The following is a 27,373-nucleotide window of genomic DNA, read 5'->3' as shown; positions in this document are numbered from 1 at the left end:
ATCAACTCTGATATTCCACAGCTCTCGCATATCTTAAGAAGTATCTTCTCTCGGTCCCTGCTCGAGTTTACGAGAAAGAGCCTATTATAACAACAGGCGTAGAATGTAACAATCATCTAGAGGTTCGTTACAGGATTGCAAAAGTCCGTACGAATCGTCTCGATAGATTACTAACATGCTAGGTATTTTAATTAAGTGGTGTTCTTTTTATGGTTGTCTGAGAGGGTTATTTCCTCTTCAGTATGTGAAGTGTAATGTGTTACGTTAGCTTTGTGTGTGGTTCAGGTGGTCTAACTTATCCTAGCATGAATGCCCCTGGTAAGAGAGGGCTAGGGTTTCCTGTCAACAAATTGGTCACGTCCAGTTGTCAGACCCTTGTTGTTAGCTTTCTCAACAAACAGGTCACATCCTAGTTGAGAGCTACTAGGTTTAGCAGGCTAAGAGGCAGGACCTACGAATCAGCTACCTTAGCAGTAAGGAACTTAATAAATATTTAAAAAATTAGTTAATTTTTGAATTATGACGTATTGCTGTCTGTGACCCACCTCCAAATGTGTCAATCAGCTATATATATACCTGCCAGGTAAGTGTCATGCATAAAAATGATATTGTTATGATACAATAAAGTTTTATGCATACTTACCTGGCAGGTATATATAATTAAATTCCCACCCTCCTCCCCTCAGGAGACAGGGTTCAGAGAAAATCTGAGGAAAACGGGAATACTAGTTCCAAGTACCAGCGCCACGGGAACGTGGGGGAGATCACCTGAACTACCAGTGGTCTAGCGGTTGCCGAGAGTTTTGAAAATTCTGCCAGTGCGAACAGACAACAGAGAATGTTGTTTGACAGATTTGCATCTGTCAAACAACAAAGACCTTCACGATCATTGAGGTCTGTGGAATCTCGATTCTAGCTCACCATCTACTTTTTGTCTCGCCTGTTTTCTCGGAGTCAGACACTCGTGCGAGATCAGGCGACATATAGTAGCCCTGAGTTTCTTATTGACGAAGTCGATTGCGGACGACGTTGGGTTGCGTTGATACACCCCCCAAGGTTTGCTTAGATTGAATCGCCCAGGCAGTCCAGACACTCATCCTTCAGCTAAGAATAGTGCCTTTTGGTCTTCAGGGTACAGCCTTGCTGTCCTTGATTCGTCTGACTGGTCAACTGGTCGTTCACCTGACTTTAGTACAGACGTAGTCTGAAGTTCTTGATGTCAAAGCATTCGAACCTCTCCTGCCTGTTAACTTCTTGTATGTGATCAGGAAGGCCTTCTTCTAACCACCCTAGATACGACAAAGAGGGTTAGTGAGATTTTAAGCCATCGTCACAAGTTTTGGCTTTAGAGAACACAAGGAGGTGTGCTCTCTAAGCCTTTCGTTATGGCCTAAGAATGGAAACCCTTTTTGTCCTTGGGCCAGGATCTTGGAAGCAAGGATGGCACAAGTTAGGGGGGAGGAGCCAGAGAGAGTCCTGTGCCCTGTCAGGTCTCTCAAGTTTTATCTACTTAAAATCAAGAAAGTCGAAGTCAGTCGGGCAATCTGCAATGTTCCGAAAAAGACCAGACTTGCCCATATCGAAGTACACCCTGGTTTTAGGGTTAAGGAGTTCTTTCAAAAAAAAAAAAAAAAAAAAAAATGCTCCTTCATTGTGTTTTGCACAAAGATTTGAAATCTTTTTATCTGAATGCTCACGAGGTGAGGGCGCGGCCTCGGAAGCATTTCAACAGAGCATGGCACTCAGCAACATCCTGAGTACCATATTTTAGCAAAGCAACTCTGGGTTTTTACTTCACATCCCTGCGAGATGTGAAGATGGCATATGAGATCTGCTGCTCGCTAGGGCCATACGTGTCTGCAGACACAATCTTGGGGGCAAGAAGTACTACTCATCCTATCCTGTAGAAAATGGTTAGGAAGAGCTCTTAATTTAGTTGTGGAGTCGCTGACAACGGCGACTTCTTAACTCTGAAGCCTTAGTTAACACACATTAACTTTGGCTAGGTTGGTCAGGTGGTGATATATAATATATATATATATTATTTTACTTCTTAGCCCTCATGGTATGGTCAATATGGTCTAGTCACATTGTGGTCACGCCCCCGTTGACAGATCATCTGGAGTGCACCAGCTTTATAGGTCTCTACCTCGCTGGCAACTCTAGTAAAGCAGAAGCAGACTTGGGTGACAGTAATCACGAAGTCGGCTATGCTAACAGGTGGAACCAAGATGTAAATCATCTGCATGCATTTGTGTCCCAAAATCCTTCTATTCTGTCCCTTCCCACCTCCAACGGTGGGGTTCAACTATATATATATATCTGACAGGTAAGTTCATGAGCAAAATGATATTGTTATGATACAATAAAGTTTGTTCATACTTAACTGGCAGATATATATATATTCAAGTACCCACCCACCTCCCCTCAGGGGACAGTGGAAATAAAAATTATGAATAGAAAATGGGAATGGTTCCTGATACCCGCCTCCCAGCGGCGGGAATGGGTACTACCCACTGGGCCGCCCATGCGGGGGTCGGAAGGTTTTTTAAATTCTGTCGGACTTCAGAAAATACAGCTATATATATACCTGCCAGGTAAGTATGCATAAAACTTTATTGTATCATAACAATATCATTTTTTTGGGGAAATACACACTTAGTGCTGAATTGGCAAGATTTACATTGTAAGCTAGAGTCCAAGACAGGCAGGGAAGTGTGATGGCAAGACTTGTCAGGTGCAGTAAACCCAGAGAGCTAGTGCTTGCAGAATGGTCTGGAAAAAACTCTGTAGACCCATAAACCATGATTGTTAAAAGTAAGAGATGTCTTGAATGTAGCAGAAATATATCTATCTAATGCACACATTTTGTGATTATGACAATTTGCTTGTCCAACCTGCCAGAGAGAATTGCCTTGGTCATTATCTAAATGCCATGGAGATAGAAAGCAGTCTATCTAAATGCTATGAAAGTAGCAAGCAGTCTATCTAAATGCCATGGAAGTAGAAAGCAGTCTTAGTTTAGCTGAACCCAATTATGTCTTTTCTCTTATTATATATGAAAAGATACTGGTGGACTTATTATATATGAAAAGATACTGGTGGATAGGCCATTGTGAAGAACTGGATAACTGTTGAATTTAAAGAAAAATTAATAAGTCCCAGTGAGGGGTGATAAAAAGTTCTGAAGTCTTTCATGACTTGCAGCACACAGAAAGCAGTAGTGCCTGATGAAGTCATTTATTCATTAATTTATTCGTTGATGGATAAGCACTCCATAAGTATTTTACATTAATTTTCTGTCAGATACCAATACAGAATTGCTATGGGGATAGTATTTCATTACAAGTTACTATTTGTTTCTAAGTCGTTGATAGTATGTAAATGTCAAAATTATTTTTATTTTTAGGTGGGATATGTCACATATGTAATTTGTTGACTAGGTTTTAAACTAGTCCAGATTGGCCTAAAAAATTCAAGTTTTATGCATTCTTTTAAATGTGATAATACATAGCTTACTTAAGTTTTAGAATATGAAAACACCTAGCTAAGTAAATACATGCATTAATGTTGGTGAAATAACAGTAGACCCCCATATTCGCGGGGGATTCGTACACACACACACACACACACACACACACACACACACACACACACACACACACACACACACACACACACACACACACGAATAGCTAAGATCCACGAATATACTGAATACCCCCGCTAAAAATGCTTGGAACTGCCTTTTTTGATAGTTGAACGAAAAAACCTTCTAAAAATGCTAATATGTACCTGAGTATTTAGACAATTTTATCACAAAAAGTTCATTTAGTCACAAAAATTATATGAAAATACAGTTATTTGTGTTTATTTCTTAGTAAAAAATACCACTAATAGGCGAATTTTCCGCAAATAATGGGTATATACAATTCGTACAAAAATCTGCAAATTGATGAGTCCATGAATTGTAAGTCTGCGAATGGGGAGGTTTACTGTATTATGCTTCAGTTATTATGTTTTATTGTTACTGATTTTTTTTTCTCTCCATAGCATATCATCAAATTCCACAGGGCTGCAAAGGCCAATAAGAAAACAGTCCAAGTTAACAAAGGGATGGTTAAAAGTCTCCTATATCAAATTCTAGATGGCATCCGTTATTTGCATTCCAACTGGGTACTGCACAGAGATTTGGTAAGTGTTATGTTGTCATGTTTTTTAATTATAATGAGCTTTTTCTGATTGTATGGAACTTATATTGAAGAATACAAAAAGTGTTTAAGGAAGTTTTATAATAGATGTTTATCCAAGTATGATAGTCGAGTAGTTAGCTTTTTTGTTTTTATTGTTTCTGCAAGGAATTTGAGTCAAGTTTTTTATTGCAAAGGACTTTCTTGAACAATTTATTATTAAAAGAAGTGAAAATTGAAGCAAGGTTAAGGTAAGAAAGTGTTTGTGCTAGGTGTGAATAAAAGGAAGGCATAGATGGAAAGTAAAGATCAGAAAGTATAATCTCTGCTATGCATTTCAAGGATCACTGTAAATGATACTACCATACTGAGGTGGTTTTTCAATTGTTTGAACAGTTTGTTTTAAAATATCTTTATGGCAGCTAATATGTGTACAGTACTAATCTATGTTTATCCAGATTAATATATCCAAGGCCCAGCCAGATATTGAAATTTTCTGGATATCATAAAAAACTATGTAGTTGCATGCACTGGCTCGGCACAGTCTCAGATGGTTCTGGTGCCAGATGCCAGGCGTTTGGTGCCAACTGCTTCAGCTTCGTGTCCTCATCCCTTGCTTCCTGCTGATGACACCATGGACCCGTTGTTAGCCCTGATTCAGCAGTAGCTTGCCACCATCATGAACTTACTTAAGAAGGAGCCCTCAACAGGAGTAGTGCACACGGTTCCTCAGACTACCGTGGACTCGCACTTACCACCGAGCACTGTGCTGTACGCTTTCAATAGCACAGCAAGTCTTTACTAGGGTACTTGCTCAGCTCACCCAATGGTTCATCTAATGGGGATCAATTTCTCCCTCTTTTTAGATGACTGGTCCCATTAATCAACCATCGCATATCCCAACTGATTCCTACACAGAGAATTCTGTATTTGAGGATAGTGATAGATTCTCAGAATTTTCAGGTTTTTCTGTCCCTCAGTAGAATCTAGGCATACCAGAAGAAAGTGAACAGGTTCCTATTCTGGCATACTGGCTTCGCCAAGCAATGAATGAGCCTACGCGACACATTAGCATACTATGTAGCAGTTTGTTGCCCTGGGAAGGCTCCATACGAGGTCCCTTCAGTTTTATCTTCGTGCCAGGTGGGACAGGGGAATTCATCCCGATTCCTTCATGTTTCTCATCTCTCAGGAGATCAACGAGGATCTCCTGTGGTGGAAATCAGTTAACAGACTTTCAGAAGGAAAGTCTCTCTTGCCTTTGGGCCCCAACTTAGACTTCTATCCAGATGCAACAGATCTTGGTTGGGGGTTCTCCTAGACAACCAAGAGGTATCAGGGAAGCAGTCTCAGGATCACATCCGGATCAAATGTATTGGCACATCAGCCAGAAGGAACTAACTGCAATTTATTTAGGACTACAGCATTTTGCGAATTAAGTCCACAACGAGAGTGACAGTGCGCTGACAGCACCACAGCCCTGTCTATATTCACAAGCAAGTGAGGGACAGTTTTATCTTTGTGCCAGGTGGGATGGAAATTCATCCCGATTCCTTCATGTTTCCCATCTCTCAGGAGATCAAGGACGATCTCCTACAGTGGAAATCAGTTAACAGACTTTCAGAAGGAAAGTCCTTCCTTCCTTTGGGGCCCAACTTAGACTTCTATCCAGATACGCCAGATCTTGGTTGGGGGCTCTCCTAGACAACCAAGAGGTATCAGGGAAGCAGTCTCAGGATCACATCCGGATCAAATTTGTTGGCACATCAGTCTGAAGGAACTACAGCAATTTATTCAGGACTACAGCATTTTGCAAATTAAGTCCACAATGAGATTGACAGTGCGCTCTGACAGCACCACAGCCCTGGCTTATATTCACAAGCAAGTGGGGGACTCATTTGTTCTCCCTTTGCGAAGCAACACAGTGGTCTGAGCCGTCACAAGCAGGTACTCTCCATAGAATGGAGACTGTGGTTGAGGTCTCTCATAGATCTTTGTATGACCAAAAACAACCGACTTCCAATATTTTGTTGACCAGTTCTGGATCCTCTGGCATGGGTGACAGACACCATGCTACAAGACTGGTCCGACAAAGATCTATATGCTTTCCTGCCATTCTGCATGATACAGGAAGTAATCAACAAGTTACTCAACCACTCGAATATGACAATGACCCTAGTGGCCCCATTCTGGCTGAGACAGGAATGGTTCTCGGATCTCCTCAGTCTACTGACAGACTTCCCAAGATTGTTACCTACAAGGCCCTACCTTCTCAGACAGCCCCATTGCAGATGATATCACCAAGGATTATCCACTCTGGCCCCAACAGTTTCGACTGTTGGGAAACTCCATAGATAAAAGGCGTTTTCAAGAGTAGCTTCAGCTGCTATTGCAGAATGTATACATTCTTCATCCACTAAAGTCTACCATGCCATGTGGACAATCTCCAGGGCCTGGTGCAGATGTCATAACGTCTCATCTTCTAAGATGTCTGTAATAGATATTGCAAAATTCTTTCTGTACCTCAGGATGTCTAGAGGTCTCTCTTTGTCTACAATTAAAGGACACAGAACAATGCTGAACTCAGTTTTCTGACATAGAGGTGTAGATCTGTCCTCCAACCCAGATCTTTCCTACCTAATCAAGTTTTTTACATCCCAACCCAAGGAGTCAGCAATTGTCTTGTGGAATATGGATGTAGTCTTGAAATGGCTGTGGTCTCTGTTTTGAACTTGTGTTCTTCTTCATTGCAAGACATTACTAGGAAGACCCGCTTTCTAGTAGCATTGTCGACATCTTGGTCAGTGAAGTACTACATGCTAAAGATAAAACAATTGAATTTTCACAAGGGGATGTGGTTTGTTCATTCACTCTTTTTAGCAAAAAATGAGAACTCAGCCAAGCCTTGGCCATGTTCCTTCTTTATTAAAAGTCTGTTGGAAATCTTGGGCCGTGAAGATGAAGAGAGTGGTCTGTGCCCAGTAAGAGCCCTGAGGTATTACCTCCATAGAACAAAGAAAATTCGAGGCCGTCTTGAGTAACCTTTGGGGCTCACTGAAGAATCTGTCACTCACGCTCATGAAGAACGACCTGTCTTTCTTCTTAAGAGATCTGGTAACTGAATCTCGTTCTTTGATTGAAGAAGTCTTACTTTCCTTCAGAGCTAAAGTGCATGAAGTAGGTGCAATTGCAACTTTGTTACCCTTCAGACATAGTTTATTCTTACTCTTTTACAAGCGACTTATTGGAGGTGTAAGTTGATATTCGCTACCCATAATCTTTGTGATGTAGAAATAGCTTACAATGATTTCAGTACCTTGGGTCTGTTATCAGTGCTGGTATGGTGTTGTGGGACACTGTGTAGGAAGTCTTGCAATCTTCCCATCATCTTCGCCTTGAACTAGGATGTCGAGTTTGAGGGAAGTCATTGGGGTACACTGTATCTTCAGAGTACCCACCAGTCTTTAAATGTTTTTATGGTTGGTTGTTAACCCTTAAACGCCTATTGGATTTATTAAACGTCAATGAAAATTGTCTGTTGGGTGCTTAATATATGTATGATAAGTTGACGCAAAAAAAGTTTTTTTTAAATTCACGGAAAAATAGTTATAGGCCTACTTGGCAAAAACTTTTGAATCACGCACCTTGAGGGATTCTTGGGAGTTCACGGATCAAGCTGTTGTTTTGTTTACAAGCGTTACCCAGGAGTGCATGCGCGTATTTCTTTCTTTCTCGCACTAAAAAGCATCAGCGACACATCTCAGAAATTAATTTGTCACTTTGACATGATTTTTGCACCATTTTATATTAGCTGTTACATAGAGTTTTATATATGAAAATGTGCGCAATTTCATGTAGAATACAGCTAAAAACAACCCATTGTTGTAGCTTTTATCAGTTTTGAAATATTTTCATATAAATAACGATAAGTGCCAAAATTTCAACCTTCGGTCAACTTTGACTCGACTGAAATTGTCGAAAAACGCATTTGTAAGCTAAAACTTTTATATTATAGTAATATTCAATCATTTACCTTCATTTTGCAACAAATTGGAAGTCTCTAGCACAATACTTTGATTTATGGTGAATTTAAAAAAAAAACTTTTTCCTTATGTACGCAGGGTAACTGCCAAAAAAAATCAGAAAATCTTTCGTCCGATTGTCGTAATGTTTGCCTCATTTTATATTAGCCGTTACATAAAGCTTTATATATGAAAATATGTGCAATTTCATGTAGAATACAACTAAAAACAACCCGTGGTTGCAGCTTTTATCAGTTTTAAAATATTTTCATATAAATAACGATGTGCCAAAATTTCAACCTTCAGTCAAATTTAACTCGACCGAAATGGTAAAAAAACGCAATTGTAAGCTAAAACTCTTACATTTTAGTAATATTCAATCATTTACCTTTATTTCGCAACAAATTGGAAGTCTCTAGCACAATATTTTGATTTATGGTGAATTTAAAAAAAAAACTTTTTGTTCATGAAACTTACCTGTCAGATATATATATAGCTGTATTCTCCGACGTCCGACAGAATTTCAAAACTCCCGGCACACGCAGTGGGCGGCCAGGTGGTTAGTACCCATTCCCGCCGCTGGGAGGCGGATATCAGGAATCATTCCCATTTTCTATTCAGATTTTTCTCTGTCGCGGTAGTGAAAACACCTGTTTCCACTACCTCCGCCTAGGATTTTGAAACTTCATTAGCCGCTTAAGTATCCTACTTTTTTTTTTTTTTTTTTGAATGATTGACTTGGATTTGTGGCTAGGCATACGCTATCATAAATTAATTAAAATTTTTTCATTGCATATGATGTCTGAATCTAGTTAGCCTAGTTTCAGATTTTGTTGTCTGCAACGGGTAAGGGGAGGCTACCGAAACCTTCGGTAGACACTCGTTTAGTATACATGACGTTTACATGTTTTCTTTGTTGAGAGATCAATGTAATTAGTGTAATGTTGACTGATTCCGAAAGAGACGTATGATTCGTATGTACGCAAATTAGAGCGTGATAGAATCAGGAGGTCTTCCTCCACAGTAACAGAAGTTAGGATAATGAACCTACTAACCTCCAGTAGACTTTATTTTGCCTAACCCTGGGGTATGGCTTACGGGCCTAGAGGAAGTTCTGTGAGAAGTAATGCCCTTTCTATTATTGTGGATTACATCAAGTAAGCTTGAAAAAGTGCTCGCTCTCCAATCAGTGTTGTGAGTGTAGTGATGTTGATTTTGCCCCTATAACGCCTCTAGGTCTAAACCTCTGTCGGACTCCCAGGACCAGGGAGGGGGCAAGTTGAAAACCGAAGGAGGGTTACGGGAACCCCCCCACCGATCTGGCGTCCCTTCGGCAGGATAAGGCTGCCAAAGATCGTGCACGTGCACGAATCATGAAAGATTGCTTCTCGTCCTCCGAGGCGTCCTCCCCGCAAGGTTGGAGCTCTCGGAAGGACTCGCGCCCTCTAAGAAGCTTTAGAGAAGAGGACGCTTCACGTCCTCTCTCTCGTCAGGAGGGAACGTCAGATCCGCCCCATAACGCCTCTAGGCCTGGACCTCTGTCGGACTCCCAGGACTAGGGAGAGGGCATGTCGAAAGCCGAAGGAGGGTTACGGGGAACCCACATCGATCTGGCGTCCCTTCGGCTTGACTTAATATCGATAAGCGTGACAAAGACGCAAAATGTCGCACAGGCGGCTGTCGTCTTGGTCAAGAGATTAAAAATGTCCTTAAGGCAGGACCCTCACAAGGACGCCTTTCGAGACATTCAACGCTCTATCGAGAGGAAGACTTCGTTTGCACTTCCTCCATCTAGACTGAAAGGGAGAGCTGGGATCTGGTACGAAACAGGAGAAGAAGCAGGATTGAAAGCACCGTCTTCTTCTCAAGGAGATTTCGCCAATTTGGTGGACGCTCCAAGGAGGTCTTATTTGTCATCGGCTAAGGTTTCCTCCTCCCCTCATGGCGTTATGTATACGTTATGTGACGTTCGCTTTACTACGAAACGGGATATTGTTCAAGCTCATAAGATTGACGTCCGGCAAGCTGATTTGCATAGTCAAACAGCTCGCCAAGACGCATCTTACTCGTCCCTAAGGGACGCTCGTCAGCGGACAGAGATGACACTGGACAGACTATCCTAGTTTTCGACAGGAGAAGGGCAAAGAATTCCTCATACCCAAGAACACACAGGCGTCCTTTTAAATGCCCTTCTGCAGTGTCGATGAGCGTGACAAAGACGCAAGATGTCGCACAGCCGGCCGTCGTTTTTGTCAAGAGTGGCGAACGTCCTGAAGACTCGTCCTGATGACGATCACCGTACTTATGCTTAGGACGCTCGCGTTTCATGAGCGGCTCTCCCCTCGCCAGGAAGCCTCTCAAGTTACTCGTGTTGACGCACGTCATTCACTATGACGCTTCCCTTGATGTTCGTCGCTCTTCTATTCCGGACGCTCTTCAAGACGCTCAAAGAATGCAATCAGGACGTTCGGCAAGCACCTCGCGACGATGCCTTTCGGAACGCTCGGCGTTCCTTTTTTGAGCGCGTGTCTGGATATGTTCATTTGCATTACTAAGACGCAAAATGTTGCACAGGCGGCCACCGTCTTTGTTAGAAGGTAACGAAAGTCTTTAAGGCCGTCTTGGAGACGATAGCCTTACGTCTTCCTATAGGGCTCTCACACTTCAGGAGCAGTGTGCGGCTCTCCAGGACGCTTTTCGGGTGGCCTTTCAGAAGACGCTCGACGTCATAAACATTGATAAGCTTTTTTGAAGACGCTCGATGTCTTACACATCTGGACGCTCGCCAGGACGCTAGCGAGGAGCTCGCCCGGGACGCTAGCGAGGACGCTTTTGAAGACGCTCGGCATCCTACACGTCATGACGCTCGGTAGAGCACTTGCCAGGACGTTCTTCAGAACGATAGGCGTCCTACGCATCAAGACGTTCGGCAGGATTCCTGCAAGAACGCTCTTCAAGAGGGCGTCGTCGAAGTAGAGGAAGGAGTTTGGTCTCGTCAAGATGTCTACTTCTCTTTCTACGAAGGGAGTGTTCAAGAGAATCCATCACTTGATGAATTCCAGGAAAACTGTAAGCAGATTTCGGTGTCATAAAACGCCTCGTCTGCTTTCGGGATTGCGCTGCCGAAGGGGAACATTAAGGTCCTTCCTGTCGTAAGCCCAGTCTCTAATCAGGAATCCTGCCCCTTCCTCGATTTCTGCGGGAATCGGGAAGGCTATATGCTCGAATTCCTGGATTACTTTCTGTCATGCAATTGGGTTAGTTCTCATTGACAAAGTTCTTAATAACATTTTATCGCATAAGCGGATAAGTAACAAAATTTCGAAAGAGCTCTCATTCATTAGTCAGAGGCTCATCCAGGAAAAAGACTTATAGACTACGTCCATGAAGTCTTATGTCAAATATCATAAGAAGCTTGAACTTTCCTTTTCGATCTTCGGTTCTCACTTGAGGATTTCCATTTGAATAATATTATTCCTTTTCTTGGCAAAGAGAATGAAGACAGTCGATTTCCATTCTCTCTCTCTTCCTCGTCGAGGAAAGAATGTAGTAGAGAATTAGATGTTCAAGTGACTGCAATACTTAGGTATTTTATCTTCGCGTCATATTACTAATGTAAAGTTCAAGTCATATACGCATATCGTGGTTACCTCTACAGATGGCAACCGAAAGGACTGTTATTTTAAGTGTATTTAATCGGTCCTTCCTGCAAACTTCCAGGAGTTTCCAGTGTAAGGACAATGCTTGAAGGTATTGTTACAACAACACCAACTCAGCTTCTGCATGTAGCGAATTATGTTTCGCTTAAATATGCCTGCTTGAGAATTTTCTTATGATCGATAATAGTAACGAACCTATTCCTTCGTAGAAGAGAGTAGCTGGTAACTCAGGCAGAATAGTGCGAAACGAGAGGTTGCTGTCATTGTGGATGACGCAGTATATTTAATCGGTACTCCCGGCAACTTTTCCATTAGTTTCCGATTTAACATTTTGGTTAATTAAGCCGTAATGGTTACGACAACACAAAATCAGCTTCTGATTAGCGAATTCTGTTTCGCTTAGATATGCCAACTTGAGAGTTTCTGTTCAAATAATGGAAAATCTATTCCTTAGATGAATAGAATAGCTGGCAACTCGGCATAAGACTGCGAGAAGGTGAACATAAGCTGCTGCCTGTAACTGTCACAGTGTCTCACACTGTCACCAACTCAGTGTTAGGTAGCTCGTTGTACTGCTCAGTCGGTTACGTCTCTCTCTCCCGCGGGATTGATTTACGAACCGTATCTCTGCCCTACAATCATGACTTTCGCCTCGGGTTGAGGGGATTTCTGGTAATCATGAATAAACGACTTCCTTTTGCTAAGAAATTTTCAAACAGAGTATCTCTCTTAGACATGTTCGGCGCTGCTTACCGCACTGTAACAGAATTCTGTTACGAGTCTACCGCAGCATAGCACTATAATAATGCTCTCCTGCTTATGCAAAGCGCAGCCTTATTAGGGAAGGAAGCATGCTTAGTGAGAGAATGGATGAGTCTGCTGGGGACCATTTCCTCGCTGGAGAAGCTTGTTTCCCTGAATAGACTGCAATTCAGACCTCTACAGTTTTTCCTACAGGAGAACTGAAATAACATCAAAGATCTAGAGATAATTCTAAACGTCTCTCAATGGGTTAAGGATCACCTCAGGTGATAATGAGAGGGAGGTCCCAGGCAATCCGAACAGAGGTCCTGGCACATAATCTAAAAGAATTGGAAGCAATTTGGTTGGCTCTCCAGTTCCTCGAAGAGTGAGGTTTTGGTCGAGTGGTCCAAATCATCTCAGATAATTCCGCAGCTCTCTCATATCCCAAGAAAAGAGAGATGGTTATCGGCATAGGCACGGAACGTAACGATCCTTAAGAGGTTCGTTACACGATTGCACGTCCGTGCGGATCTTCTCGATCGACGGCAGCAACTACTGACGTTTGACTTTTGAGTAATCCTCGCTTAGAAGTATGTCGAGAGTTGTGGAGACTTTGGGGACGTCCTTTCGTAGATTTTGCAATATTGAAGACGAAGAAGCTTCCTCTACGTTGCGCCCTTATTCTCGATCCGAGAGCGGTAGCAATAGACGCCATCCTATAGTATGGAATGGGGATAGTTGGTTAGCCCTTTTCCCCTATTCAAAAGCTTAGGAAATGTAATAAGATAATCGCTGGCGTCAGAGGGAGTGAGAAAGACGCTGATCGCCCCATGTTGGCCTTCGAGAGGCTGGATTCACAGAGGTCACGTCCTTCAGAGAGCACTTTCCAAGGACCCTTCCCGAGAGAATCGGTCTACTCTTAACAGCCTCACTTCGAGAGGTACCTAAAATCTCTCCGCTCTGAGTCTGAATGCGTTCAGACTGTCAAGAAGCGAGAGGATCTTCAAGATTAATTGCAAGTCTCATTGCCAAAGCAAAGCAGTGCTGCATATTTTGCAGTGTACCAATCGGAGTGGGCCGTTTCTGGACATAGGGCAGGAAGAATGACTGTTCCTCTCCCACTGACCTCTGTGAATGACTTTACCGCCTTCCCATTCCGTCTGAAGTATGGGATAAGCTAACAGTCCCAACAATTGTAGAATACGGAAATATGTTGTTGACGGCCTCTAGGCTCAGAGATTCGGATCTGTCAAACAACAAAGCCCTTCACGATCTTTGAGGTCTGCGGAAATCTTGATGGAACTTAGACGTAGTCTGAAGTTCTTGATGTCAAAGCATTTCGAACCTCTCCTTTCTGTAAACTTAATACACGTGACCAGAAAGGCTAATTTTCTAACCACTCTAGCTACGGCAATGAGGGTTAGTGAGGTTTTAGCCATCATCAGAGGTTTTGGCTTTAGAGGACATAATTCGGTGTCCTCTAAGCCTTCCGTTCTTGCTAAGAACGAAAACCCGTCTAACCCTTGGCCCAGAGGCCTGGAGATCAAGGGGATGGCACAAATTATTGGGCAAGAGCCACAGAGAGTCCTGTGCCCTGTCGGGGCTCTCAAGTTTTATCTTGATAAAACTAAAGAAAGTCAAGATCATTCGGATAATCTGCGGTGTTCCGTAAAAAGACCAGACTTGCCCATGTCGAAGAACGCCCTGGCGTTATTTTTAAGGAGTCTTTCTAAGAGGCTCATTCGTCATGTTTGAACAAAGATTTGAAACCTTTTAAAGTAAGTGCTCACGAGGTGAGGGCGCGGCCTCGGAAGCATTTCAAACAGAGCATGACACTCAGTAATATCCTGAGTGCCACGTTTGAGCGAAGCAACTCTGTGTTCGCTTCACACTCCCGACGGGACTGTGAAGACGACATATGAGATCTGCGAGTCGCTAGGACCATACATATCCGTAGAAATATTATTGGAGGCAGGAAAAGCAGCACGAATCCTATCCTATAGAAAAAGGGATAGGTGTGCTTTTAACTTTGAAGGGTTGGTCGCTTGAGGCGCTTTCCCTTTCGTTAGCCTAGAAGTTATGGGACTAACTTCGATAGGTTAGGTCAGGTGGTGGTTTTAGCTTCGTTGCCCTCACAGTATGGTCAATATGGTCTAGTCACATTGTGGTCACGCCCCCGTTGACAGATCATCTAGAGCGCACCAACTACACAGGTCACTACCTTGTTGGCAACTCTAGTAAAGCAAAAGCAGACTTCGGTGACAGTAATCAAGAAGTCAGCTATGCTAACAGGTAAGGAATCAAGATGTCAATCATCTGCACTTGAGGTGTTTCCTAAATCCTTCTATTCTGTCCCTTCCCACCTCCAATGGTGGGATTCAGCTATATATATATCTGACAGGTAAGTTTCATGAACAAAATGTTATTGTTATGATACAATAAAGTTTGTTCATACTTACCTGGCAGATATATATAATTAAAGTACCCACCCACCTCCCCTCAGGGACAGTGGTATGAAAAATCTGAATAGAAAATGGGAATGATTCCTGATATCCGCCTCCCAGCGGCGGGAATGGGTACTAACCACCTGGCCGCCCACTGCGTGTGCCGGGAGTTTTGAAATTCTGTCGGACGTCGGAGAATACAGCTATATATATATCTGCCAGGTAAGTATGAACAAACTTTATTGTATCATAACAATAACATTTTCCTTACATCCGCGCAGTAACTCTTCCGATAAAATCAGAAATATTTTTGTCAGATTGTCATAATGCTTGCACCGTTTTATATTAGCCATTACATAAAGTTTTGTATATGAAAATGTGGGCACTTTCATGTAGAATACAACTAAAAACAACCCATAGTTGTAGTTTTGAAATATTTTCTTACAAATAACAATAAGTGCCAAAATATCAACCTTCGGTCAACTTTGACTCCACCGAAATGGTCGAAAAATGCAATTGTAAGCTAAAACTCTTGTATATTATAGTAATATTCAATCATTTACCTTCATTTTGCAACAAATTGGAAGTCTCTAGCACAATATTTTGATTTATGGTGAATTTAAAAAAAAACCTTTTTCCTTATGTCCGCACGGTAACTGCCGAAAAAATCAGAAAATCTTTCTTTTGATTGTCGTAATGTTTGCACCGTTTTATATTACCCGTTACATAAAGTTTTATATATGAAAATGTGTGCAAATTCGGGTACAATACAACTAAAAACTACCCCTGGTTGTAGCTTTTATCAGTTTTGAAATATTTTCATATAAATCACGATAAGTGCCAAAATTTCAACTTTCAGTCAACTTTGACTCTACCGAAATGGTAAAAAAATGCAATTGTAAGCTAAAACTCTTACATTGTAGTAATATTCAATCGTTTACCTTCATTTTGCAACAATTTGGAAGTCTCTAGCACAATGTTTTGATTTATGGTGAATTTTTGAAAAAACTTTTTCCTTATGTCAGCGCGGTAACTCTGCCGAAAAAATCAGAAATTTTTTCGTCCGATTGTCATAATGTTTGCACAGTGTTATATTAGCCGTTACATAAAGTTTTATATATGAAAATGTGTGCAATTTCATGTCGAATACAACAAATAGTAACTCATGGTTGTAGCTTTTATCAGTTTTGAAATATTTTCATATAAATCACGATAAATAAAAAGAAATTTGACATTCAGTCAACTTTAACTCGACCGAAATGGTCAAAAAGTGCAATTGTAAGCTACAACACTTACAGTCTAGTAATATTCAATCAATTACCTTCATTTTGCAATAAACGGGAAGTCTCTAGCACAATATTTTGATTATGGTGAATGTTTTAAAACAACTTTTTTTCCGTCTGCATGTTACGATTTCATGAATCATATTGTGATAATATTTTCTCTGTGTTGCTTTGATCGTTTTACAATTTGTTATATACCAAAATCATTGCAATTTAGTGGACAATACAACAAAAAAATAATTAACTCATTAGCTTTTAACAGTTTTGCTTACAGCGTGATATGTATACAATTATGGAAATTTTTTTTTGCGCTGTCATATATTCGAATATTTATATATGATAATGATATTTTTTTCATTTCTGATGATTGCATACTATACTTCAGGCAATGAAAAAAAAAGGAGCCAAAAAGGAACTCTTAATCTTAAAAACTAAGCGTGCTGTGCATTTTTGAAAAAAAAAAACTTTTTTCCGCTTCGGCGCTCACTCCCGAATGCCGCCGGCATACGGAAGACACTTTCTGAAATACTACCGGTTCGGTGTTTAATAATGAATGCTTGGTAGCAAACAGTCCTATCCCTTGCTACAAGCTCCCGCTAATGCAGAGTTGCGTTAGGTTTGCTTCACCACTCCCTACATGGTTAAGATGAGTGCAAACCTGAGGCCGTATCTACCTGCAACAGTTCTCTTATCAGATAAGGAACAACAAGCATTGTATCAATGCTAGTGATTTCATATTTTGTTCATGAAACTTACCTGTCAGATATATATATAGCTGTATTTTCTGACGTCCGACAGAATTTCAAAACTCGCGGCACACGTAGTGGGCGGCCAGGTGGTAGTACCCATTCCCGCCGCTGGGAGGCGGATATCAGGAACCATTCCCATTTTCTATTCATATTTTTTCTGTCGCCGGTGCTGGAAACAACTGTTTGCAGTACCTCCGTCTAGGATTTTTGATTTATCTCGCTTTAAATTATCTGGATTGACTTTTGGTATCGACTTCTGGATTGTTGGATTGGCACGCGTAATAGTGGATTGGTTTTTGATTTTGGATTGGCTTTTCTGTGTACATGATGTCGGGATCAAGTACTGGGAGTTTCAGAGTGTGTGTGAGGAGTGAATGTAAGGTGAGGCTTCTTAAACCTTCAGTTGATCCTCACACAGTTTGTATGGAATGCAGGGGGCATGTTTGCTTGGTTGATGATCGGTGCAATGAATGCAAGGATTTGTCAGATGATAAATGGAAGATGTATGAGACCTATCGACGTAAATTGGAGCGCGATAGAGTCAGGAGGTCTTCCTCTAAGAGCAGTTCTACAAAAGGTAAGGAATGTAACATTTCTCCTCCTCTAACACCGGTAGATTTTGTTCAACCTAATCCTGTTTTTGTTGCCTTCGGGCCCTATTGCTGTGTCTTGGAGAAGGTACACCCTTTCTCTGATTCTTGAGTCTATTCGCGCTCTTGAATCGAAAGTGTTGGCCTTAGAAACTGGCCCTGTGAAAGTTTGTGATAGTGCCCCTAGTGTTGTGGAGGGGGCGTCAGATCGGCCCCATAATGCCTCTAGGCCTAGACCTCTATCGGACTCCCAGGACTCGGGGAGTGGGTATGTCGAAAGCCGCAAGAAGGTTACGGGGGCTCCCCACCGATCTGGCGTCCCCTCTCTCTCGTAGTAGCCATCTTGCTTGGTGAGACGTACCCGCGTGAAGTCAGATTAATCAACAGATATCACAAGTTTAACATACGACTAGAATTTGAGAAATATCTAGAAGTGTTCGTGAACTATCGGTGATAAGATTAGTGTGAAAATAGTAGGATAAAGCGTCTTCTAAGTTAGTTTATCAAGTGTAATACTATAAATCAGAACAAGATGGCAGTAAGTTCCAACTGCGGGAAGAGGTGGCGTAATTTAGCGTGCTTGGCGGATTCACAATACGATGAGGTAGCAGGAAGGGAACTGGCATTTCTCATCTATGAAATCAGCAACAGTCCTAACCAAAAAGATACAAAAGCATTCATAGATATATTAGAAGGATATAATCCTTCAAACTGGAACAAATCTAATGAAAACATCTTGAAAATAATTGAAGAAGTTCCAAATAAAATCCAAGTGGTCAAGAGACTCATAAAGAAAATATACATAAACCAACATATTCCGACAAAGAAAATGATAAGGTGAATCTTGTGAATATCCTAATTGATGCATTAGAAAAGAATGCCAAAAGCATGCAAACTGTGTAAGGTTTGGTATAGCATAGTCAATCCACAAAACCTAATCAGAAAATGTGCTGCATGCAACATTCCGACCCATCCACAGTGTGCTGAGGTAATACAAGATTTGAGAAAAGATACAAGAATTTTTTGTTCAACATGTCTATCATGGATAGACAATGTTATTAAATCAAGATTGAATGTACAAATAGTTGAGGATGAAGAAGGAAGGAGAAGGAAGAAGAAGAAAAAGAAGAAGAGGAAAACGGAAGAGAAGTAAACAAAAATGAAATGACAGAAAAAAATAAGGAAAACAAAGAACAAGATAAAAGTATGGATGCAGAGATACTCATTGATACTACATATGAGGCAATAAAGCAGCATACCTACGAAGAAATAAATTACGATATGACAACAGAAAAGCAAATCCCGAAGAGGCTCTACCCAGATCTACACAATGACGGGAAAGAGGAAAAAATAGACAAGAAAGACAAAATCTGCAACCTTTTGAAAAGAGGGAATTGCAGATTTGGAGAAAGATGTTACTACAAACATCCTAAGATATGTCAAAACTATGAAATATATGGTAAATGTGCATACTTAGATGGCTATGGGGATGATTGCAGAGATCTGCATCCAAAAATATGTAAAAACCTAAAAGAAGGAAAAGGATGTAAGTTCGACAAAAAATGCAAATATATGCACCCTGTAGCCATGAATCATAATCAAATAAATAACCAACCAAGTAATAAAATCCAAAATAAGAAAGAAACAAATAAAGAGAGAAATCAAGAATATCAGGTAAAAGAGAAAAGCAAACCACCAATGAGATATGCAGAGGTGTCAGCAAAAAATTTTAAAGCATCAGCTCCGAAATTCTACTCAAGAGATAATAACTGTATTTATTATGCAAGAGGATATTGCAGAAACGGAGAAAATTGCAGATTCAGACACAAAATGAATAATTATGATGAAGGAAGATCAAATATTATGGAAAAGTTGGATTTTTTAATGTCAGAATTTCTGGAAATGAAAAAAAGAACAACATACCAGAACAGGAAAGAGACATGGGAAAATCCTTATTACTACCATTATTAAATGAAGGAGAAAACACGCAAACCATCATAGTGATGAATGCGCAGGGTTTAGTTACGAGTAACTCAAAAAGAAAAATAGAGTACTTAGAAGAACTAACCCAAAATGAAAAGAAAATAGATATAATGAATATAAGTGAAACCTGGTATTCCCAAGAGACTGGGAATGATGATCAAATAAAAGGGTTCCAAACTTATAGATCAGATAGAAAAAATAGGAATCAAGGGGGAACCGCAATATGGGAAAGACAAAAAACAAGGAAAAATATATGAGAAATATAGTAACTCAGAATGTGAACTAATAGCGGTAGAATTTGAATCTGAAAAATTGATGAACATAGTAATATATAGACCTCCTAATACTAAAGAGTTTGACTTAATAATTGAAAAATTGGATGATATATGTAGAAATCACAAGGACTGGACTATTCTCCTATCTGGTGACTTCAACTTTCCTTTCGTAGAATGGAAAGAACGAATAGGAGATTGTGGTTGTACTTATTCATATAAAAAAGAGAGTAATAGTAGTGCAGAAGATAAGAGGCAATTTGAAAAGCTATTAGATATGCTACTAGAATACAACATTCAACAAATAAATCACCTGCCAACAAGAAAGGAAAATACTTTAGACCTAGTATTTGTGAACGAGATGAATTATGTTAAAGAAATAATAGTTTATAATGCGAGTATTTCAGACCATAATGTCATAGAATTAACAGTTCATTCCAAAGCAAGTGAAAATAGAGATAAGCAAGAAATGAAAAAGTGGGAAGGATATGGAAAATACAACTTCTACAGTAAAAATATAAAATGGTCAGAAATTAATGAAGAATTAAACAAAGATTGGGATAACATTTTCGTAAGTGATGACATAAGGGTAAATACGGAGATATTATATAAAATATTGGAGAAAATAGTGGATAAATATATACCGAAGAAGAAAAGTAAACATCATTCATGCATACCAAGAGACAGAAGGATCTTGTTCCAGAAAATCAGAAAGTGGAAAAAAGGTCTTGCAAAAGAAAAAAATGCATGGAAAGTTATAGAACTAAAAAGTAAGATAGAAATGCAGAACAAAAGATTATACAATCAAAAGAAAATGAAAAACGGGACTTGGAAGAAAAAACCCTATTAAATATCAAGCAAAACCCCAAACTATTATACTCATATGCGAAGAAGATGAATAAAAGAAGAATAGAAATAGGCCCTCTGAGAATTGAAGGGAGATTAACGAATGAAAAAAAGGAAATTTGCAACATACTGGCAGAACGATATAAGAGAGAATTCACCCCTAGAATAGATAATGAAGATAATGATATAGAAGTAAGGGAAGAAAATAGTGAATATTTAGCTGACATAGAAATTAATGAAGCTGATATTGTGCAGGCAATTAATGAAATTAAAAATGGAGCTGCTGCAGGGCCGGATGGAGTCCCTGCTATTTTGTTAAAGAAAGTAGTTCATTCTATCGCAAAGCCACTTGCAATATTATTAAGACAAAGTGTAGATACAGGCAAGATTTATGATGAGCACAAATTAGCATATATCACCCCTACTTTCAAAAGTGGATCAAGACTAGAGGCAAGTAATTATAGGCCTGTGAGTCTAACATCACATATTATGAAAGTGTATGAAAGGGTAATGAAGAAAAATATTATGAAACATTTAATAAAAAATAATTTGTTTAATATAGGACAACACGGTTTCGTACCCGGAAAAAGTACACAAACCCAACTGTTAGTCCACCGTGAGAACATATTAAAAAATATGAAAAGCGGAAATGAAACAGATGTGGTTTATCTAGACTTTGCAAAAGCTTTTGACAAAGTAGACCATAATATATTAGCAAAGAAAATTAGAAAACACAATATCGTAGATAAAGTAGGAAGATGGTTAAAAGAATTTTTACACAACAGAAAACAGATAGTTATTGCAAACGATGAGAAATCGGATGAAACCAAGGTAATATCCGGTGTGCCACAAGGTACGGTGCTAGCTGCAATATTGTTTGTTATTATGATTGAAGACATAGACAGTAATGTTAAGGATTCGGTAGTGAGTAGTTTCGCTGATGACACAAGAATAAGTAGAGAAATTACTTGTGATGAAGATAGGAACGCTCTACAAAGAGACCTTAACAAAGTATATGATTGGGCAGAGGTAAATAGGATGGTATTTAACTCTGATAAATTTGAATCAATAAATTATGGAGACAGAGAAGGAAAGCTATATGCATATAGGGGACCTAATAATGAGACAATCACAAATAAGGAAGCAGTTAAAGACCTTGGTGTGATGATGAATAGGAACATGTTATGCAATGATCAAATAGCAATTCTGTTGGCAAAATGTAAAGCAAAAATGGGAATGTTGTTACGGCACTTCAAAACAAGAAAAGCTGAACACATGATTATGCTTTATAAAACATATGTTCGTAGTCCACTTGAATATTGCAATATGATATGGTACCCACACTATCAAAAGGATATTGCACAAATAGAGAGTGTACAAAGGTCCTTTACAGCTAGAATAGAAGAAGTTAAGGACCTAGACTACTGGGAAAGACTACAATCCTTAAAATTATATAGTCTAGAAAGGAGAAGAGAACGCTACATGATAATTCAGGCATGGAAACAGATAGAAGGAATAACAGAAAATATCATGGAACTAAAAATATCAGAAAGAGCAAGCAGAGGTAGATTAATAGTGCCCAAAACTATACCAGGAAAAATAAGGAAAGCACACAGGACATTAATCCACTACGCACCAGCATCGATAATGCAGCGTCTATTCAATGCGTTGCCAGCTCATCTGAGGAATATATCAGGAGTGAGCGTAGATGTGTTTAAGAATAAGCTCGACAAATATCTAAACTGCATCCCAGACCATCCAAGATTGGAAGATGAAAAATATACCGGAAGATGTACTAGCAACTCTCTGGTAGACATTAGAGGCGCCTCACACTGAGGGACCTGGGGCAACCCGAACGAACTGTAAGGTCTGTAAGGTTTGTTGCTAAGTCCCAGGCTGCCAAGGAGCGCGCACGAGCGCGCGTCCTGAAGGATTGCTTTTCGTCCTCCGAAGCGTCCTCCCCGCGCAAGGGGTGGAGCGCTCGGAGAGACTCGCGTCCGTTGAAAAGGACTTTTCGTTTTGAGGATGCTTCACGTCCTATGTCACCACTTTCGTCAGAGGACGCGTATGACGCTTTTCCTCCTCAGAAGAGAGGTAGAGCCTCAACCGACGAGGACGTTGGTTTGCGCGCACAGGCGTGTTCACCTGAGATGCAGGTAGCTGTACCTGCTAGAAGGAAGGAGGCGTCCCCTCGCCCCTCGCCTTCTCGCAGGGTCAGTCCTGCCCCTTCTTCTGCTCCTTCGTCACCTACGAAGGATATCCTTGTGTCCCTTCAGGACCAGATTACGTCTCTCATGGCTCAAAGGACTCGCCCAGCAGCAGTCGAGCCTAAGCGGAGAAAGGACGTTAGGCTGCCCGTCAAGAGGACGAAGCAGTCTCATTCTCTCTCGTCTCGTTCGTCTCTCTCTCCACCTCCGGATCGTCACCGTTCTCGTTCTCCGAGTAGATCTTTCGCACACGCTTTGGAGGACGCTCGGCAGGACGCTCGTCGTTCGAAGCAGGACGCTTTGCGCTCTCGACAGGGCGCTTTTGAGGACACTCGGCAGGACGCTCGCCGTTCGAAGCAGGACGCTTTTCGGACGAGGCAGGACGCTTTTGAGGACGCTCAGCAGGACGCTTGCTTGGCTAAGCAGGACGCTTTTGGCGCCTCTCGTCAGGAAGCTCGCGCTTCCTCTCGTAGGGACGTGTCTGATAAGACAGTTCCCGTTGCTTCAAAGGACGCGCTGCGTTCGCAGGATGTCCGTCCTTCAAAGGATCGTCGTAAGGGCGATTCCGTACCTGAAGCGGTGACTTCCAATCAACGGAAGTCTTTGTTCAGGCCTAAGACTGCTGGACGTACGCCCTCTCCGGATGGACGTTCTCCAGTTCCTCTTCGGGAGGAAGGGGAACTTAGTAGTCCAGGGAGTTCAGTCGAAGAAGAACCTCCTGTAGCTTCAGCTGTCTCAGACTATAAGGTTCTTGTGCGGCTGTTACGTTCATCCTTCGGGGATAAGTTTCAGCCGGCAGCCCCTAGGTCTCCTCCCTCTCAACTTTCGTCTTCGAAGTCTGTTAAGACCCCTGAGTTCGTCGAAATGAAGACGTCGCTTTCGACCAAGAGGGCTTTTAAGAAGCTACAAGATTTTATGTCTCGAAGGAAGGACCAGGGCAAGACCACTTTCGCCCTTCCTCCCTCTAGACTCTCCGGGAAAGGAGGAATTTGGTATGAAACCAAGGAGGACGTGGGAGTAAAGGTTCCTTCGTCCGCTCTTGGGGACTTCTCCAGTTTAGTGGACGCTCAGAGGAGGTCCCTCTTATCGTCTGCTAAGGTGTCCTGGACTCCTGTGGAGACGGACCACCACTTGAAGGGACTGCTGCGCACTTTGAGTGTCTTTAATTTCTTAGACTGGTGCTTGGGAGTTTTGGACCTTCAGTCTAGAAGTCCTGATTCTCTCAGTCTGGGGGAGCTGTCCAGCGTGTTGTCGTGTATGGACAAGGCCGTCAGGGATGGTTCGGAAGAGCTAGTTTCTCATTTTGGAACGGCTTTCCTAAAGAAAAGAGCTCTTTTATGTAATTTTACCACGAAGTCGGTTTCTCCCGCTCAGAAAGCGGAATTGCTCTTTGCGCCTCTTTCGGACCATCTCTTCCCCCAGGCTATGGTAAAGGATCTTGCAACGAGTTTGCAGGAGAAGGCGACCCAGGACCTCTTGGTACAGTCTTCAAGACGCCCAGCAGTTCCTTCCACATCTTCATTCGGTAAACCCCCGAAGAAAGTCAAACCCTTTCGCGGGTTGACGTTAGCCCTAGCAAAATCTCTGGGTCTTTTGGTCAACTCCGAAAAGTCGCATCTGACCCCGACACAGTCCATCGTGTATCTGGGGATTCAGATGGATTCAGTGGCTTTTCGGGCGTTTCCATCCCAGGAACGTCAGCGGCTGGGTTTAGAGAAAGTCGCAGCCTTCCTAGGGAGAGAAGCTTGTTCGGCGAGGGAGTGGATGAGTCTGCTGGGCATCATTTCCTCGCTGGAAAGGTTTGTCTCGCTGGGAAGACTGCACCTCAGGCCTCTTCAATTTTTCCTTGCGGAAGAATGGAAGTCGAAGGAGGACCTGAATGCGATCCTAAGGATCTCAAACAAAGTAAAAGACCACTTAAGATGGTGGCTCGACCCTCAGAAGTTGCGAGAGGGCTTCTCCCTAAATCTTCTGAGCCCCGACCTAGTGTTGTTCTCAGACGCTTCCATATCCGGTTGGGGAGCAACACTAGGGGGGGAGGAAGTGTCAGGCTCCTGGAGAGGGGAACAGGTAGCCTGGCACATCAATGTGAAGGAACTGGCAGCGATTTTCCTGTCGCTGCAGTTCTACGAAGACAAACTGTCAGGCAAGGTCGTTCAAGTCAACTCAGACAGTACCACAGCCCTTGCATATCTAAAGAATCAGGGAGGAACTCACTCCAGATCCCTTTTTCTCCTTGCGAGGGAAGTTCTGCTATGGGCAGACGCAAGGCACATCAAGATCCTGACGAGATTCGTGGCAGGGGTTCAGAATGTCAGGGCGGACCTTCTCAGTCGACGAAATCAGATTCTGCCAACAGAATGGACCTTGCACCAGGAAGTCTGTCAACAATTATGGAGATTGTGGGGACGTCCTCTAGTCGACATGTTCGCTACATCGAGGACGAAGAGGCTTCCTCTGTATTGCTCCCCGGTTCTGGATCCAGGGGCAATTGCGGTGGACGCGTTGCTCTGGAACTGGACAGACCTAGATCTTTACGCCTTTCCCCCATTCAAGATCATGGGGGAGGTCATGAGGAAGTTCGCAGCTTCAGAAGGGACAAGGTTGACTCTGATTGCCCCGATGTGGCCAGCAAGAGAGTGGTTCACAGAGGTCATGACTTTCCTTGTGGACTTCCCAAGAACGTTGCCCTGGAGGAGAGATCTACTCAGACAGCCTCACTTCAAAAGGTATCACCAAAACCTCTCCGCTCTGGCTCTGACTGCGTTCAGACTATCGAAAAGTTGGCCAGAGCGAGAGGCTTTTCAAAGGCAGCTGCGAGAGCAATCGCTAATGCTCGAAGAGCCTCTTCAAGAGCTGTCTACCAGTCTAAGAGGGCCTCCTTCAGGGCATGGTGCAAAAAGGAAGGAATTTCCTCTTCCACGACCTCTGTGAACCAGATAGCAGATTTCTTGCTCTATTTAAGAAATGTGCAGAAATTGGCAGTTCCTACAATTAAGGGTTATAGGAGTATGTTGTCTGCCATTTTTCGCCACAGAGGACTGGACCTCTCCGACAATAAGGATCTACACGATCTCTTAAGGTCGTTCGAAACCTCCAAGATTCCACAGGCAAGACCACCCTCATGGAATCTCGATGTGGTTTTGAAACATCTAATGCTAAGTCCCTTTGAGCCTCTCCACGAAGCTTCTGTAAGGGACTTGACGAGGAAAGCGCTTTTCCTAGCTTCTCTGGCGACGGCGAAGAGAGTTAGTGAAATCCAAGCGTTCAGTAGCCTAGTGGGCTTCAAGGGGGACAACGCTGTCTGCTCGTTGAGCCCGTCTTTCTTGGCAAAAAACGAGAACCCGTCTAATCCTTGGCCGAGGAGCTTTGAAATCAAAGGTATGTCGGGTCTCGTGGGTCAAGAAACAGAGAGAGCCCTGTGCCCTGTCAGGGCTCTTAAGTTCTATGTTAATAGAACTAAAGAGATAAGAGGTCCCTCAGGTAATCTCTGGTGCTCGGTGAAGAGACCAGATTTGCCGTTGTCGAAGAATGCTGTGGCTTTCTTCTTGAGGGACGTCATTAAAGAGGCTCATTCATCTTGCCAGAAGACTGATTTGAGCCTCTTTAAAGTGAAAGCTCACGAAGTCAGAGCCGTAGCTACTTCTCTTGCCTTCCAAAGGAATATGTCTATCAAAGATATCCTTGATAGCACCTTTTGGAGGAGCAATTCCGTATTCGCCTCACATTACCTCCGGGATGTGAGAACGATTTACGAGAACTGTAGTTCTTTGGGGCCTTACATTTCGGCAGACACAGTTTTGGGGGCTGAAGGTAGCTCTCTCCCTATCCCTTAGCTTAGTTTAGGTTAGTTTGTTATTGTGTTTTTGGTTGATGGTGAGATCTTCTGTGGAAATCTCCCATTCTTTAGTTTAACTGTCAGGGGTTTTTTGGTTAGTTGGTCAGGTGGTGGTCGGTTGCTGTGTTACTGCCATATGTTTGGCTAGATGGTCTTGTCACATTGAGGTCACGTCCCCGTTGACAGAACATCCAGAGTGCACCAGCACTACAGGTCTACACCTGGCTGGCAACTCTGATAAAAGCAGAAGCAGGCTTAAGTGACAGTAATCACAGAGTCTACTTTGCTATCAGGTAAGGAACCAAGAAGTAAATCTTTTACTTAATTTAAGTTTCCTAAAAATCCTATTCTGTCTCTACCCACCATCCGAAGGTGGGATTCAGCTATATATATATCTGACAGGTAAGTTTCATGAACAAAATGTTATTGTTATAATACAATTAAGTTTGTTCATCTTTACTGGCAGAATATATATAATTAGAGTGCCCACCCTCCTCCCCTCAGGAGACAAGGGTCATGAATAAAATATGAATAGAAAATGGGAAT

The 27,373-nt window shown here is 41.9% G+C and overlaps 1 protein-coding gene across 5 annotated transcripts in view; it reads left to right on the top strand.

The window, feature by feature from the left end:
* The window catches only part of LOC135211126 (cyclin-dependent kinase 8-like), a 268,054-nt gene that overhangs the window by 51,613 nt on the left and 189,068 nt on the right, over positions 1–27,373 (top strand). For all 5 annotated transcript variants that reach the window (XM_064244242.1, XM_064244244.1, XM_064244243.1 and 2 more), the window contains exon 4: positions 4,054–4,194. In XM_064244242.1, coding sequence (XP_064100312.1) covers positions 4,054–4,194 — 141 coding nt within the window. The remainder of the gene's footprint in view (positions 1–4,053; positions 4,195–27,373) is intronic.

Source organism: Macrobrachium nipponense, chromosome 4, assembly GCF_015104395.2.
Source record: "Macrobrachium nipponense isolate FS-2020 chromosome 4, ASM1510439v2, whole genome shotgun sequence".
Classification (NCBI taxonomy): Eukaryota; Metazoa; Arthropoda; class Malacostraca; order Decapoda; family Palaemonidae; genus Macrobrachium; species Macrobrachium nipponense.
This window is presented reverse-complemented; position numbering and strand designations above follow the sequence as displayed.